Genomic DNA, 17,266 nt, shown 5'->3' with positions numbered 1-17,266 from the left:
GGTTGAGATTGTATGGGACTGCATGCATGTGGGACAGAGTTTATATTCTGCCTCCGGGGAGGCAGAGAGCACTGTGGTGGGGTAGGTGTGACTCACAAGGTTCGTAGCTTGGGCATGTGGTTGAAGCTGGAGACGGGGATGCTGCTGATGTTGTTGTTGTTCAGCGTTCTGTGGAAAGAAAAGAGCGCACAAAGTGACATCGGAGAACTGAGTGTATATATATATATATATACTTCAAAAAGAGTTTCTGCAGCCGTCCTCTTCCACTCCATCTCTTTTAAATACATCCCCGCCCCTCTCTCTCTCTCTTTTCTCTTCGTCTCGCTTTGTGGCATCCCGCTGGGAATTTAACACCTCACTCCACGCAGATGGGAAGCCCTCGCACCTCCCACGCACACATACTGGCGTGCATGCAAATATACAAGCATGATCAGAAGCACCCCAACTTGTAGATCGCGGAAACATACCATGCACACACACACACACACACACACACACACACACACACACACACACACACACACACACACGCACACACACACCCTGAACATCAGCTGCAGTGAGAGAATCGGGTCATTTCAATCAGCCTAATAACCCTCCACCATATTTCAAGCTGCTCCCCCTTTGAACACAACCTGTCCTCCTCCCCCATAAAACCTATAGATACCCCCCCCACACACACACACAAACAATTCCCCCCTCTTACACCATCATGACAAACCTATGACTACATCTGCAATCCATCCACGCCATGCAAGCAGCCTTTAATGGCTTTTTGTTATTGTCTCCCCACCCCCTTTAAAATCCCCCACAAACACACACACACACACACACACACACACACACACACACACACACACACACACACACACACACACACACACACACACACACACACACACACACACACACAACACAGTCTTTTACCATAAAAATAAAAAGGCTGTCAAAATGCCTTTGTCCCCCGGACTGCACAGTGAGTCTACATTGTTTCAGGTGGAGAGCTCTAACGGAGGCCTGTGATTAGGATTTTATGACAAGGGATGATTAATTGAATGTTTTCAAAACACGGTCACCGAGGCTGGAACGCTCACTTAAATGGGATTTTTGATCAAGATGGTTGGAACTCCCTCGTCAGATGGCCCGCCCAGGGGTGTAGATGGAGGTGGAGGATTGGTGTGTGTGTGTGTGTGTGTGTGTGTGTGTGTGTGTGTGTGTGTGTAGGGGGGAGTGTTAATGGGATGGAGGGGAACGCTGCTGTCAACTGTGTGGAACAATGGAGCTTGGTCTCCATGACGCAGGCCCCTCCACGAGGCCCACTGGGAGTATTTTGGCAAAACAACCAAGGTCGTACTAATGAAAGGTCTGTGCTATGTGTGTATATTAGTTATGATTATCAGCGGGGCAAAAACAATGTCTTCATTTAACTAAGTGGTGAGACGGGGCTGGATGAGCATTCAGATACTTACAGCACTTCCAAGCCTCTCAGCGCTCTGAAGGCTCCGTCCTCGATGCAGCTGATGTGGTTTTTATCCAGCTGACTGCGGAGCGCACAGGAAAGAGAGAGAGGCTTAGTTACACCAGACACATACACAATGTTTCTGTCTCCCTGCGGGGTCATTGTTATCATCGATACAGTAAGTAGCACGCTGATGGACTATGGTAAATCGATACTGGCTCAGTCACCTCAGCTCATGTAGGAATTGAAGTGTGAGGAAGCAAAGGGGATCTGGAAATACACTGACTGAGCACAGCTCTTCTGCTGCTCACTTACAGTAGCTTTCTGTGTGATTTCCTTACACTTCTAGAAACTGAATATCTTAGGCTTGGACTGTCAGACAATGCCATACACAAAACAATATGTTCATTATATGAAATAATAATGAAAATAACTGTTGGTTGCAGGGAGGTACTCACAGGTTTTTGATGTCTGTAGCTCCTCTGAAGGCTTTTCTGGGGATGGATTGGATGAAGTTCTCACTCAGATCTCTGTAGAGACAATAAGAAGGAATTAGTAACTCATAACTTACCCTCGAGGATGGCTTGGTTTGGTTTGTTTGGTTCGGAAGGGTTTATGGGTCTTTAAAAAAAGTGCAATTTCCAAGGTAAATATTTGACTTTCACTGTTTAAAGTGTGCTTTTCAACCAGCAGAATTCACTCTATTCAGGGTCACTCCCTGTTTTACCTCAGCCACCGGTGCAGAACAGAAAGCTAAGGGGAATGGTGTGTTCTCTCCGTGCCAAAACCCCGAGGTGTGGTACTCCATGGAGAGCGCCACTCACATCGGAGTGGTTTATTTTATAATGGCTGTATTATTCATTGTTCGTTCAAGCGATAATGTGTTCTCTGTGCCTCGACCATACTCTGGTGCCCAACTCACTGCCGAACAGACCGAACAAACAGGCAGCAGGGCGGCGACCAAGAAGGGGTCCTTGCCGGTCCAGTGGGGTGGATTCATTAGGGCGATGCAGCACAAAGAACATTATCTTTCACTATTGGGCTGCGTGTGTGTGTGTGTGTGTGTGTGTGTCCAGCGCTTAACGGTGGGTACAAATTAGGCATTTGAAAAGTGCATGTGTGTGGTGAAAGTAAGGGAGAGAGAAAGAGAGGGAGGGGAGGGTCACGGAGGAGAGGAGGGAAGGAGAGTGAGTGAAACACAAGTAGCCATAGTTTTAATTAGCAGCGTCTTTTGTCTGTTGTTTAAATGGTGAGCTAACCTCATTCAGTAAGGCTCTGCCCCTCGTCCACACACACACACACACACACACACACACACACACACACACACACACACACACACACACACACACACACACACACACACACACACACACACACACACACGGAGGGCCCCCACAGCTCAGATGGACGTAAACAGAGTACTTATGGTCGCTCGCAGAGAGGCTGAAGCACGACACCACAATCTATAAAACTACACAACACAACTGCATGAGAGTGATGACTTCTACTTATTTAATGATAATATATATACCACAGTGTGCATTCCCATGACGCACACAACGAGCGTCCTCACCCCCATGGGGTCCCAAGACTCCCCGCGACACATCAGTCTCACACAACGTCCCCTCTGGGTCATCCGTTCCAGAGTCCCTTTTCCTCAGAATGAATATTGCACATACGTTTGTTTTAAATGGGACACACAAACGAGGAGAGCACACCACAGCCATTGTGTTGTGCAATCTATCTAATGAGTGGGTGGCTGTGCCTTTTTATGGCGCAGCAGAAATGAAACTGGCGCTCCGCAGGCAGAATGCACCACAATCAGAAATGGAATTTGTGCCTTTGCTTCTCTGTTGTTTCAATTTATTAAATCCGAGGCAAACGTTGAACTTTAACCCAAATAAAAAGAGGCATTTTCCTTGAAATATCCCTTCAATATTTGACATGAATGCACAGAAGAGTCGACTGTAACTTGTTGTGCCCCCCCATTAGAATATGGCTGCGTATTTAACATGAAGTGACACATACGTGGGAATGGCCATGAAATGAGCTCCTTTATACGTTGGATAAACTAACAAATAAGCCGCCCAATTATCTTAACTGCATCTCATTTCGACAGTGAAGACAACAGCTTTGTCTGGTTGTTATTCTCAACTTGCAAAAAAAAAAAAAAATACAGATGTGCAAATGAAACGCACACGTCGCTGGCTCGTGTTCAAAGGGGGACATAAATATTCCATCTAATGGCACATTCTAATTTTATCATCAGAGGTTCTGGAGTTTTTATTTCCTCGGCAGATCTGCATAACATCTGCTTTCGCCGAGATATTAGGGGGGCAACGCAGTCAGCAGGCAATTTAGGCAATTACACAACAATAATCTATCTTTTCTGTCAGCCTGCAACATTTTTGCAGGATCAAATCCTCCAAACATCAAAACCACCTTCATGTCTGCTAACTAACGTGCGACGGGAGCCAGAACAGTTGTGTTCCCTTCTCGCTCCTTTGTTGTTCTCCTGGCAAAACTGGCGCTGGGTTGAAGGCGTCAGTCTGGCAGCCGGGCTATATTGGGTGCCTCTTATCAAGGCACCAAGGCGAGAGGAATGCTTTTGGTCGACGTGGCCCTGCACTTTATATCTGATAACTAATTAGTCCTCTCACCTTCTCCTCACCTTCCTGCAACAAACACACACACTAACCCACACATAGATTTGGTAGCGCCGTGCTGCAGACACACTGTTAATGACTTCTCCATGTCGTCTCTGTGTGTTTGCTCCCGGGTTACATTAAGAAGTGATAACAGACTGCTGTGCTGGGACAGCATTGTTGGAGCGCCAGAGGCTACAGTGGGTGCAAGGGGAAGGGAAGAAACACGGAGACGGGCGACAGGCATGCGTAACAGGAATACAAGATGAAACAAGAAGGCTCTGACAATATGAATACAATGCTATGTGTGTAAGTAGTAAAAATGAAAGCTCTGGGGTAGAATCCGCACACTAAAACCCCCATAATCCTATTAGCACGCTATAACACGATTGGCTGGAGTGATCTATATTGCTCCCACTTATGGCGCTGTTTGATTGGATTAGATGCCGGGGTCGTGGGAGGTCGCTTTATAAATGTAGGTCTGTTCTGGGACAATGTGTTCCTGAAAAAAAAAGAAAAGAAAGCCCCATGACAACCCTTTAAATGATGCTATCCAGCGTGCCAGAAAGTCTGCTTTTCTCTCATTTACTTATATTGCCTTTCTCCCTCTGCCTGGTCCTTTCTCTCCTCTGTCACATATAACAGAATAATCACAGTGGTCATGGTTTGGAGTCTGCAGTCTTCTGTGTCCTTTAAGGATTTATCGACGCGTTCAACTCCTACGGGAGCCAGAGCGATATTAAATTTAGCAACGCTACATTTCTGCATTTACACATTCTTAAAACGGCAAACAGGACATTTCTGTGGGAGACCATGCTGTATTTTACATAGTCTGTGGTTGCCCCTTACTGGTATTCTTTAAGCTCGGCCCCGACTGTGTTGGCTCCGGGATATTTGACATTTCTGATTAGTTTGGAAGCAAATTTCCAGGGAAGCACTGAACCCTTCAAAAACAGACATGATTATGTGAGAACAGTCACCGCAAAGAGGGATATTGGCCACCACGGTCTCCATCACTAAGTCATGACAGTAAATCGAATGTTACAGCCCTTCAGCAAATACCACCACAGTGCATCACTTGAGAAGCTGCCAGACGTAGTTAACAACCGTACTGGCACGGCCAGAAATGACATGTTTCCTTCCTCTTTGTCATTTGTTTCTCCATTAAATCATTTCGCCTTTGGGTGTCCGGCCAAAGCACACTTTCTTAAAATGTGAGTGCGTATGTTGCTTCAGGCTTAACTGACCTCACAGTCATCAGATGGTGGAGTAGAAGTATTGCAGGAGACAAAGTATGAGAGGCAGGACCGCAGGTCCTAACCTCGGAGCTTCACTCCACTTGCACAGCTCTGTTCGGGGTAAAAGGTTTCATGGAAACCTTCATGGCCACACCCCACACCCCACTGCCCAGACTCCTTCCATGCACTCATTACAACGCTATGAAGACTATCCTGAGGCATGGCTGCAGCCTCCAGCCCCAGTCCAGGCCCCCAGGCATCTCGCAGAGCGCTGTAATGATGTCAGACCTGCAACTTAGTGTTTTTTTTTTTCTTGGTTTCCTTATTTCCTGCACACAGCATGCCCACCAGTCCCTTTTTCATCACAGGTGTGTGAACTGATGCCTGAGTGAGCGAGAGTGTGGCTAAGTTGGTGTTCAAACGGCCTAAGACCTGGTATAGATTTACCTTAATGCACTACATACCCCGAAGCGGGCAGTTAGTTCATTAATGTAGCCTGGCTCTCTTTCGGTGACGTTGCTCACAGTTCATTCCCATTGTAGCCCTAATGATGAGGTAACACACATGTTTTCAGGTGTGCCCTCGCCGTATGAACTGCAGCCCCCAGGATTTTTTTTAAGGTTTTCTGCTTGTGCAAACAATGGTATTGTTTAGTCAGTGCAAAGTGCTCCGACAATAAACCCGGCTACTGATATGTCTATTTACAAGAATCCCTGCAGAGTCTATATCTGGAATAATTAGCAACGTTATCAGACATAGCTCAAGGCGCCTGGTCTGGCGATTAGCTGCACACTGAAGGTAATGTCTGGTTCCTGTCTGATTCACATCATTAACCTCTGATCTCTATCTCAGTACACTGCACTAATACTGTACGCGACTTCAGCTCTCGTCTGCATGACACAAATACCCACTGTGGCCCGCATAACCGATGAGTTGTTAAACCGAAAAGCAGCGCAAAGAGATTAGCATCTTTTTTTTTTTTTGCAGACGATAACCCCCTCTTTCTTAAAGAATTCTTTACTCTTTGTTTCTGACAGCAAAAAGGGCGTTTCTGGGGACGTTGCAACGGTTCAGCCACCTCAAAACAGACAACGTGTTCTGGTTGAACCCCTCAGGGCTCCAGGCTCCACAGTGTGCTCCTCTGTCGGGTAGGTAATATACAACTTTTAATGAATAAATGAAAACATGCGCACGGACACAAGCTCACACACGCCTACATGCCAACACAAACAATTGCCTCTTTCACAGCCTAAAGATTTCATAACCTCTGCCTCCATAGTTGTTTGACACAGCGGATCATGAATCAAACGGGATGATCTGATGTTCTGACATCTCGGTTTTAGAGGTTTCACTGAGGGGAAAATACACATCGCTATTTAAGGATTTATGTGGAAGACACTCCTTCATTGACCCCCCCCCCTCGCACTTAACGTTCTCTTTTAGCACTTTCTTTCTCCTTCGCTCCGTCGTTGTTTGCACTTCTCTGGTAAAATAACTCCTGTCATGTTGATCTAGAGACTTTTTTTTCTCGCTGTTGTAAGATAAACTAAGCTGACAGCTCCTTAAAATACTAATAAGAGAACAACCGTTAAACGTTTTACACCGCATTGGATTGGGAAGTATTTCCAAAGTGCAATCTTAACTCATGTGATCTAAAAACTGTTGGTAAATGTGGCATTCGGATGCTCAACAGAGGAGACGTTCATACAGCACTTTTGCATTTCAAAACAAAGGAAATGATCTGAAAGTGATGGATGGAGCAACATTTCTTAAGTCCACCTCAAGTTAATTATAAGGACAAGCTCAGAAAAGATTTTACTCCTGTAGAACCATATCCAGTGGAAAAACCTCTATTTGTGCCTGATTCTATTTCGTACTCATAAATAACTGTTGATCCTGAAAGGAGGGGCCTGTATGTGTGCCAGAATAAGTGCATTTATTTTAACCTGTGTTTGTTTTCTTGATTCCTCCACTCGATCACTTCGACATGATAAGAAAATGTTTACCCTTGCCAAATGCTCTTAATTTCATTCTTCCATTAAAAGGGGGGGAGAAACGGACAGAACGACAGAGGGGGAATGTGTCTGATTACTTACTCATTAAGACAGTTAATGAGGTGTGTGAGGGCTGTTAAAAGAATGGCAGTGTGCTGCCACTAACTGCTAACTACTTTCTTCCTCCCTGCGCGGTAAAAAGCCACAAGTAGACACACACATAAACAACCGCACACATAAACGGTGGGCTCTCGGAGAGAAGTGGCTGAAGCTGGAAACGTATCAACAAATGACTCAGGATAATGCAAATAACGGAGCGATGCATCCAAATAAGCCAACCAAACACGAACAGTGTGTTTGTGTATTTTTCACATCCACGTTTCGGATGCACACAGCAACGATTCCTAAACTGTTGTGTGTTAATATGATACAAATAGATTTTTATATATATATAAAAATGAAGAAAACAGCAACAGGCAGGCCCTGAGACACAAACCTTGAATATGTAATTAATTAGACCTAATTAGACCTCATCTACATATGCAGAGAGGACACCACATCAATAGTGGAAAGGTACACACCAGCAAGGAATTATAAGCGTGAAAAAGAAAAAAGAAAGCACAACAACCCACAAACAATAAAACTTTAAACCCACATTTGAAGGCAAAATGTTTGGCACAGCCGAAAAACAAATTAGCTAAGATGTTTCTATTTGCACTTGACAAAAAAACACTTGACTTATTTCGATTGACTCCAAACTTGAGTGCGATACCAGTAGCAGGTAGGGGAAGCAGAGAGTCAGTGATCAACGAATGCAATCAGAGAAAATTATAGTCAGGAGGTGGATGTTATCGCCTCATTTCGGAGCCTGATTGCACAAAGGCCCACTCGGTTTACGTTAACACGCTGCATTTATGCGTAGACATGCCTTTGGTCGGAGAGCAGAGAGCCGTAGAAGACAACGAGTCGGCAGCGTCAGGCAGATGAATAAAAAAAAAAGAGGGAAGGTGTTAAGAGCGGGGGAATAACTTAAAGAGAATGAGGTGAGAAGGAGTATAGATCGACGCTGCAGGGCCTTTGGGTGCTTGCCAAAACACAGGCATGTATGTGTGTATATTTGTGTGGCCCGGAGAGAGTGACTGAGTGTTTCTGTGTGCGGTCAAGAGTATCTGCGCCTTCTTTCTCACCCAGTCCTCCCCCCCCCCCACAATCCTCCTCTCTCCACACCTTAACATTATGCTTTAGTCGCTTAAATAAATGATAAACATGCCTCCTAGCTGTGTCTCCCTCCGCTTTCCCTCTCTCCCGTCTACGCTCGGTGATTTGCACCTCCGCACAGCGATCTGGACCAGGGAGCCAGACACCACCACCACCACCACCACCTCTAACATCACCGTGATTACCGTTATCAGCTGGAGGTCAAAACACACGTCTTCAAAAATAAAATCCGTCATTCACGTTCACACAGAAGCGCCGATGTGGGCTAGACAAGGTGTTTCTCTGGTCCCTTCGTAGCGGATGATGAGGGCTGGATGGAAGTCAGTGGGAGGAGGACTTGATAAGCGGGGGAAGGAGAAACTGCTCATTTATAAAGAGAGGAATAAGCTTAAGGAATACTCGAGAGAGAACGTCTCTCCGTCTCCCCTTCTAGGCCTAAATATAGGCTCTCTCAAAGAATTCTGATGGAAAACAAACTGCACTAATACCAAACACAGCATAATTCAATGGCATCTTCTTCTTTGTAGATTTTCTTTTCTTCTGAAAGCTTATGTCAACACAAGTCCACAAGAACCAGCAGGCTATAAAAAGACAGTGGAGATGACTAAGGAGGAGGAACAGTCGCTTCCCTCCGCTGCGTCGCCTTCTCTATTTATTCATATGAACTTGAGGAAGCAAGTCATCGGGCGGCGGACCGCACAGACCGTCGTAGCGCGGCCCTCGTTCATGTCTTCAACTCTCTAATGTCCTACGCTCGTATACGTGTGCTGAAAGAGGGAGAAGGAGGCCATGTGGACGCATCTGGAGAAGGTTTGTGATTTATTCTGATGTTGAAAAATACAGCTAGCATAACACCCTCTGTCTCCCTCGCTCTCATAACACACACACACGCACACACACACACACATAAACACACCACACACACACACACATCCATTAACTGTCTCGTTTCGACGGGACCTAAAGGGGATTTCACGGATGGTCTCCACTCTAATCATCTACAGCTCACCAACCAATGAGAAACACACAGCGCTCCCAGACTGGAACACTCAACAACCACCAAGAGAAAACACAATGTCAGTGGAACTTATCAAGTCCACATGAGGGCTGACAGATGCACACGCACACACACACACACACACACACACACACACACACACACACACACACACACACACACACACACACACACACACACACACACAGTAAGACAGAACTAGTTTAACTCTTGCCCCATCTCTTCTTTCACTCTAAGTGATTCATGATGTCTATGTGTGTTTGTAGATTTAAAAATCCCATATGAGCACATACATACATTTGGCCGCTTTTCTGCCATCCGTGAAGCGGATGAAAGAGTTAACATGGCGAAGAAAGAGGAGGGGCGGGTGAGCGGGGGGGTCCGTCCTTTCTCTCGGCTCTCGATTTACCCTAATTTCCTCCCGACCATTATGTCTACTTGTGTTTCTGAGTGTGTCCCAGGCCTTTCATTGGCAAGTCGAGCTGAGTGATGGAGCAGGGCCTGAGCGGCATCGATCATGACAAACGCTTACAGGCGCTATCAACTGGCGGCGGGGTGTACGATAGCGCCGCTTTGCGCGCGGGGACGCAGCCAAGCCCCCGTCCATCCATCATGCTGTCTACCTGCCGGACAATGGGGGGAAAAAAGTGTGAGAGGAACAGAGCGGAGGGGAGGGGAGGGAGGGTGAGGTAAAACATACCTCTCAACGGCTCCATTATCACTGCCATTATCTATCCCTACATTAGCCAGCAGGCTTACAACAAGCCAGAAATAATGATCTCCATCTCTGAGAATAGCCTGGAAATCATTTTTTTGCTGGATCGGACTGATGGTTTATAGTCGGGACAGGAGCAAGAGGCAAGGAGACCGCCATTTAGAAAGACAACAAAGCCAATCTGGGTGGCTGCACACACACACACACACACACACACACACACACACACACACACACACACAAACACACACACACACACACACACACACACTGTGTGGTCTTAAAGTAGTTAAAGATGCCTCTTTGTGAACGGCTGGCTACCTAGAAAGTGGGGAAAACCGATCCGGAAGATCGGATGACAGCTTTTCCTGGCAGAGCTGGTCTGAGGTCAGTGTTATTGAGCCACTGGGATGACAGATCCACCACACCTAACCACAGGCGGCTGATACCAGATCACAGGACTGTCACTAAGACACACACACAGTCAGGAGCGGTTTCAATCAACACGTGGACCGAACGCACTTCCAAGACACTTAAATCCACTGCGTGCACTTGGAGGAGGTGCGGCGCCGCATCGGGATGCAGAGGGGGTAGAATCTCAGGGACAAAGACGAAGAAAAAAGAAAACGTGAAGTCGAAGATTCGACGACGGCTGACCAAAATGAACCCCCCGCATAGATCACCTTCTCCCTCCCTCCCTCCCTCCCTCGGAGGAACCCGTACACAGCCGGCTCTATTCTCTGGCCTCGCCGTAATCGAGAGTGAAGCCTCACCGTCATTACTTTAAGCTCTCGCAGTCGTCGTCACACATGGAAAGTATCAGGAGAGAGGAGAGGAAGGGAGAATAGAGGAGAGGACTAAGCCAGAGGGAAGGTGAGCGCCTGCTCTCTGTCCAAATCCCTCTGAAAGCTAAACTCAAAAACAGCCCAGAGGTGCAAAGATATACAGCCAAGGACATCTATTCTAAATAGAGGAACTCGTTAGAAGTAAAACATACCTTCAATTCAGCTTGTTATTGTTGGACATACAATTACTTTATAACTTTTCACCACTTTTTCTTTTGTTACAATGTTTTGGGTGTGCATTGACATAAACATGTAGCAGATATGTGTCATATGGCTGTGGGGAAATAAGGCCACATTGCACAGAGTGGGAGATATAGTCGTCCCACGGCACAGAAGAGAGAGCTGACGTGATGGAGTAATAACGGCTGCGGGCTCTTCCCTCGGTTACCCATGGTGCCTCCTGCTCACCATGATATATGAGACAGGTGCATTGTGGTCGACGTCAAGTCAACAATTCACCCGGGGCATGTATCACCTTATCTCTAACAGGACACACTCGCATGCACGCACACTCCGAGGCATGCTCCCACATACGTACGGTGCTTTCACTCCCTCCCACACACACACACACGTTATCTCAACGCAGCAAGACCACAATGTAATCAGCAGTAAGTCAGGCCTCTGGTGTCTGTATCTCTGCACTCAGTGCTACACAAATCACACAATCAAAGGTGAGCGGTGGTTAGCTGGAGACAAGAGCTTGTGCGAGCGGAAGGTCGCGTTAGACTCGCAGCTCCTCCGTTGCAGGAATTGATTTATAGCCAAGCGTCAGATTTTACCTGTTGCTGCCACCATCACTGCAACACTGTATCAATACGTCAGACATTATCACGCTATATTGGAATTAAATTATACCAAATATAACCACTTGGTGGTATTGAATGATCGGAGGGTTTGCCACAGATGTTCCCAGAACAGTGGATGGTTTGATTTCTTATGTGCTCAGCAGCATTCTGGGACTTTGCTCCTCCGTCTGCTCGTTCCAGAAAGACTATTATGTATAGATGGAGGTTAACCAGTGGTCAGCTCGCACGGTGCGTCTGCATTTGAGTAGGCAGGTGTGTGTCCATGTCAGGGGTCAGCGAAGGCATTCGTGGAGCGATGAATAAATAACTGCAGGGTCTCTGACACTATGGAAATCTTCTCATTAATATCACATGAGGCTGTCAGGAAGACTACGCTCACTCTGCCGTCGCCGCTCACAAACCAACACACAACAAACTTTTAAACTTCACGATGAGCCCGTGCTCACGCCGTATTTCTTCTAAATGGTCGTTTTAAATCCTATCTGCTCACCATAAATCTTTGGTTGCAGCAAATTCTCAGACCTCTTGTCTGAAAACATTTTGCAATGAAAGTGATTCGAAGCCTCTGGGCTTTCACTTTCTGGCTCTCTTTCCCGTTCTATCGGTGCTCTTAATCAACTTCACTACATAAAGGAAGTAATTCCATCAGAGCTAACGACCCAATACTTTTTTTTCCACATTCAATTTAACTCAAAACCCGACTCTCGTCAGCGCGCGTCTGTGCCGGGATTGGGTTCTCAGTCCAAACTAGAGGTGCAAGGCCAGAAAATGCAGAGGTGCTGGTTGCTAGGAGACAAAAGGTACCCAGCTGGAATTGTGACTAAGCCTTGAGGGTGGTGTGTGTGTGTGTTTGCAAGCATGCACATTTGTCTGTGTGTGTTCTGTTTCTGAAAGCAGGTCTCAGGGCTGGCAGAGGAAGGAGAGGACAATGGAGTTGGTCCCAGCTGTGCTGCAGTAGGTGGGAGTTCGTCCTGAGAAAAAGAGCTTAACAAAGGCCATCAGTGGCCGCTCTGGATTTTTACTCTGTCCGCCACGCTGCTCTGGAATACCCTCATCCTCCCACACTGACAGCCAGCATACAATGTAGGAAGGGGAGCGAGTGAAGCAAACCTTACACCACCACATAATGACAGACAGAAACAATTTCGGCTGGTGGATATATATTATCTGCTTCCATGACCGACAAGACGTTTACAATTATTCCTCGTAGCGTTATGGCAGACCTCAATGTGAACAGTTTGCGTTGGAACTATTTCTTTGGGATTTTTCCCATGAAAATTGTTCACAGAGAGGTCTGTGGATTATCCGACGTAACCGCCACGCTGTTTCTGGAAAGACACGTTGCTCTTTTGCAATGTTTGCATCGCAGTTCCATTCACCTCTTTAGAATTTGGCTGACAACGCTAATTCAAGAGCAGATATCTCAAAACCTCAGCGAATGACTCCAAAACCTCCACATTTGATGCCATAAAGGGTTAAGTGTGAAACTAGTTTTGTATGATTTGATTCAACATTTGCTTTTAAGACAAAAAAGGGGGGAAAAAAATCACCAAATGGTTGACAGAAGGTCTACCTTCCTCTCATTTGGCATGGGATATTACCCTCCTGCTTTCCTTAAAATATTTCAGAAGCGTCACACATGGCCTTGAGGTGTTTTCATTAATGAGCACCCGGCCTGGAGCAGCAGATGTGATCCGCAATGATCAGGAGATAAAGATGAGGCCTGAGAAGACGGAGCTTTCAGGGTTAATGAACCCTTGCAGAGATGCAGCCGTAGGCATGGATTATTACCACAAGGGCCAAGAGCGCACACACACACACAGACACGCGCACACACAGACTTATGCTAAAGCGTCTCTTTGTCTACCTAACTGTACTCCAGGTTGAATCAATAAAATATCCCAAGCACTTCAAAGTCGCAGCTCGACATAATCGTTCTAACTCATCTCGACAAGCGCGTAAATATGTCACCGAATGACGGAAACGGTATTTCCTTCTCCAAACAGATAGAATCCAACACAATGGAGGCTGAAGCACATCCATCATCACCCAGCAGCATTAACATAAAGACTGATTACTCCCCAGGGCTGCGACTCGTCTGCGTGGAGTAATGAATGCATGCCAGCACAGTTAGCACACTGTCGCCGGCCAGATGAGGCCAATACCTTTAGATGAATTACTGAAACAACGACAGCTGTGATGGATAAGTGGGAATACAGTAGCTTTTTTGTTCCGTGTGAACACTGTGTCATGTTCTTGGAGTTGAACTAACTTGCCACCGTGCTCGCTTGTGTCATCACGTCCCTGACAGTAAGCATCTTTGTGTGCTCTTGAAAGCAACTTCTGGATCATTTTATTATCATAAGTTCTGCATGGATGATGATGCATAGTCTGGGGCTGAGAGCATGCATATTTGTGGCTGTGTGTGTGTGTGTGTTAAAGGGACTGCTAGCCCCTGAGGAAGCTGTGTGTCACAAAGCCAGGCTGGCACTCACTAGAGGACCAACTGACAGAGCAGGGGGCATGAAATTAAAACTCACCATCCAGGGAGAAAGGGAGGGAAAAGTCAGAGGGAGGAGTAGGAGGAGGAGGAGGAGAGGAGGGTGGTGGAGGAGAAACAAAGGATAATAAAGATGGAGGGAAGGACAGGACATAATAGGCTGGCAATATAAAATCTCCAAGTCAAATAGGAAACAAAAGAAATCTGCAAACGGCAGAGTGGAAATGTGCACTGCATTAATGATGCCTGCCGAGATTCTCCTATACCATAGCTGTGTCGAGGGGGAAAAAAAGGATCTGAGGAAAAGAAAAATCCTGCCATATAGAAAAAAAAAATCCCCCACAAGAAAGACCATCAACTTTTTGGAGACAAAGTGCTGCCGACCCTCAGAACTTTAAGCCATACATCATCATATGTGTTGACTTGCCTTGTTGCCAGACATACATTTGGTTTGTGTTTCTTCAGATGGCGATAGATCACCCCACCGGTCTAGACCTAATCAACACCAAGGCGCTGCACAGATCTGGAACCCACACACACACACACAGACTCCACGTCTGTCTATGTAGGCGTCCTCTCTACCATTTTCAACTCTGACCTCCAGAAAAGAACAGGAGGCCCCGAGAGGCTGTGATGGATATGCCAGACACGGGGAGAGTGTGTGTGGAAGTACACGTTTGTATGCTTACCTGACAATGCTACATCCTGGAGCTGAACCCTGCTATTTATTTTCTTTGGTGTATTTTACTGCTCTGTGCAAATCGCCCCCCCCCCCCTCCCTGCTACCCAGCATACTGGTGCAGGGAAGGTGTTTATTGAGAAAATAACACACACACACACACACACACACACACACACACACACACACACGCACGCACGTCTGGGAATAGCCAAGCGGATGTCCTCTCTCTGAGGTTCCTATCTCACCCTAGCCGTGACCTTTCACCCGAGCTCTGTGAGTCAGGCTGGTAGGGCCCTGAGCGTGACCGATCCATTAGACTCCTCTGACAAGGATGAGGATGACATCTGAACCCCCAGAGGCAGGGGAGGGAGGAAGACGACGAACAGGAGGAGGACTAATAAAAGGCTGGGACAACGTGGACTGTGGGGGTGAGGAAAAAAAGAAAGAATGTCTTTAGCCTCATGATGTCCACGTTATTTTATTTTCTGATTCTGAAATCAGAGCTGGACTATTTACTCACGTTTGCACACACACATATAAATACAAATACAGAGATGCATTCTGTTATAACATGTCAGACACCACAGTGTCGGAGAGAGCAGAGGATGCCTCGCTCCGAGCTGAAAAGAGAGACCTTGGGAGGAAATAGAGAAAGGAACAGGAGGGGTTGTGTGAAGGGATGGGGGGATGAAGGGGAGGAGGAGGATGGGACTTTTAGGATGAGCGAGTGAGAGTGACAACCCTGTCTGGAATGCCTTTGTCTGCATAGGCCAATATTTGCTCTTGGATTTTGCTTTTTCCCCTTCTCTTATTTGCTGTTGACAGAGAGGAATGAAAAGGCAGATAGCCAATGGGTTACCTAGTAGCAAGACTTTGTGCGCGTGCATGTGTGTGTGTGTGTGTGTGTTGCCAGCAGGTTCCCAAGCAGCAGGTGGTGAGTAAAGGCAGAGTATCGGGGTTAAGAAATCTTCTTTGCCCCTCAAAAGTTGTTGCTATACTTTCCCCGTGAACACCACTCAGAACCACAAACACATGCCAACCGTGCACCAGAAATGTGCATGAGAGAGAGAGAGAGAGAGAGAAAGAGTGAGGAGAAAAGAGAAAAGGATGAAGACATACAAACTCCTTACACTTAGTGCCAAGACCCCCCTCCACCTCCACCCCCCCTCCCCTCACTCCTCTCCCCTCCTGGGGAGTCCGAGGTTGCGGCAGCCCGGGTGTCTGCCTGAAGGCCAGTCGCACAGCAGGCCAGTCATAGCAGCGGCACTTTGATGTCTTTGTGGCGAGGCTCCGTGCCTCATGTCCACGCTCATTAACTTTATCAATGGCAGATCAATGTGAGCCCTGCGGAACGCCGCGCCGCCTCAAAATTACAGGCCCATTCACCGTTCCGGGGTCCGAGTCTGGACCGAGTCTTGGCATCGCTCTGAACAAACAATACAGCCGGAGACGAAGGGACTGTTTGCTCGTGATGACACCCATTCAACAAGAGCTGCTCCCCCCTTCCCTCACACATGCGAGGAGGATATTGCTCCACTTAAATCTGGCATCCCGACTTCCTCCGGCTTAGTGCTCACAGGCAGAAGTCACATCTTTTTTTTTTTTTTTACATCCTGTAGTTCCCCGTTTAATGATTAGGAGATTACAGCCATTCTATGTTCTTGCACCCTCATGTCAGTCGGACAGAAGCAGCCGACCAGAGAGCGGTTCATGCTCGTCTCTCACAACATGACCCAAATTGTCAAGATCTAGCACTTAGCACCTTTAAAACCACTTCTTGAATCGTACGCGTCTCCTGTGTCTTTTATTTACCACTCCATTTCATTTATAGCCGATTTTACTGCGTTTCCCTGCTTTTTGATGGCCTGCTAGTGTGAGTCAAGTGGAGTAAAGGAGCGTTTCTACTGCAGCCTGTCTGTGAGGAAAGGTTTATTTATGCTGTTAAGAGGGACAAAACAGTCTTGGGTTTCTTTGCCTATCATTGGTTGCTTTTGGCACAATTAGTTTTATTTCAACAAAATAGTTAAAACTTCTCAATGCAGCGGTCTTAAACATCTTAGCACACGCATTCGTACAAGAAGGTAGTCTAAAAATCTGCAGAATAAAAGAATAAATGTGATCAAAAATCATTTAAACAAGACTT

The 17,266-nt window shown here is 46.6% G+C and overlaps 1 protein-coding gene across 3 annotated transcripts in view; it reads right to left on the bottom strand.

Moving 5' to 3' along the window:
* Positions 1 to 17,266, bottom strand: part of slit1a (slit homolog 1a) — an 82,567-nt gene that overhangs the window by 34,429 nt on the left and 30,872 nt on the right. For all 3 annotated transcript variants that reach the window (XM_084021946.1, XM_084021947.1, XM_084021948.1), the window contains exons 5-7: positions 1,918 to 1,989; positions 1,470 to 1,541; positions 97 to 168 (exon numbers count right to left, since the gene is read on the bottom strand). In XM_084021946.1, the coding sequence (XP_083878072.1) occupies positions 97 to 168; positions 1,470 to 1,541; positions 1,918 to 1,989 (216 nt within the window). The remainder of the gene's footprint in view (positions 1 to 96; positions 169 to 1,469; positions 1,542 to 1,917; positions 1,990 to 17,266) is intronic.

The sequence above is a fragment of the Eutrigla gurnardus genome (genome assembly GCF_963514095.1).
Source record: "Eutrigla gurnardus genome assembly, chromosome: 11".
Classification (NCBI taxonomy): Eukaryota; Metazoa; Chordata; class Actinopteri; order Perciformes; family Triglidae; genus Eutrigla; species Eutrigla gurnardus.
The sequence above is the reverse complement of the archived record's forward strand: the minus strand, read 5'-3'. Positions and strand labels throughout refer to the sequence as shown.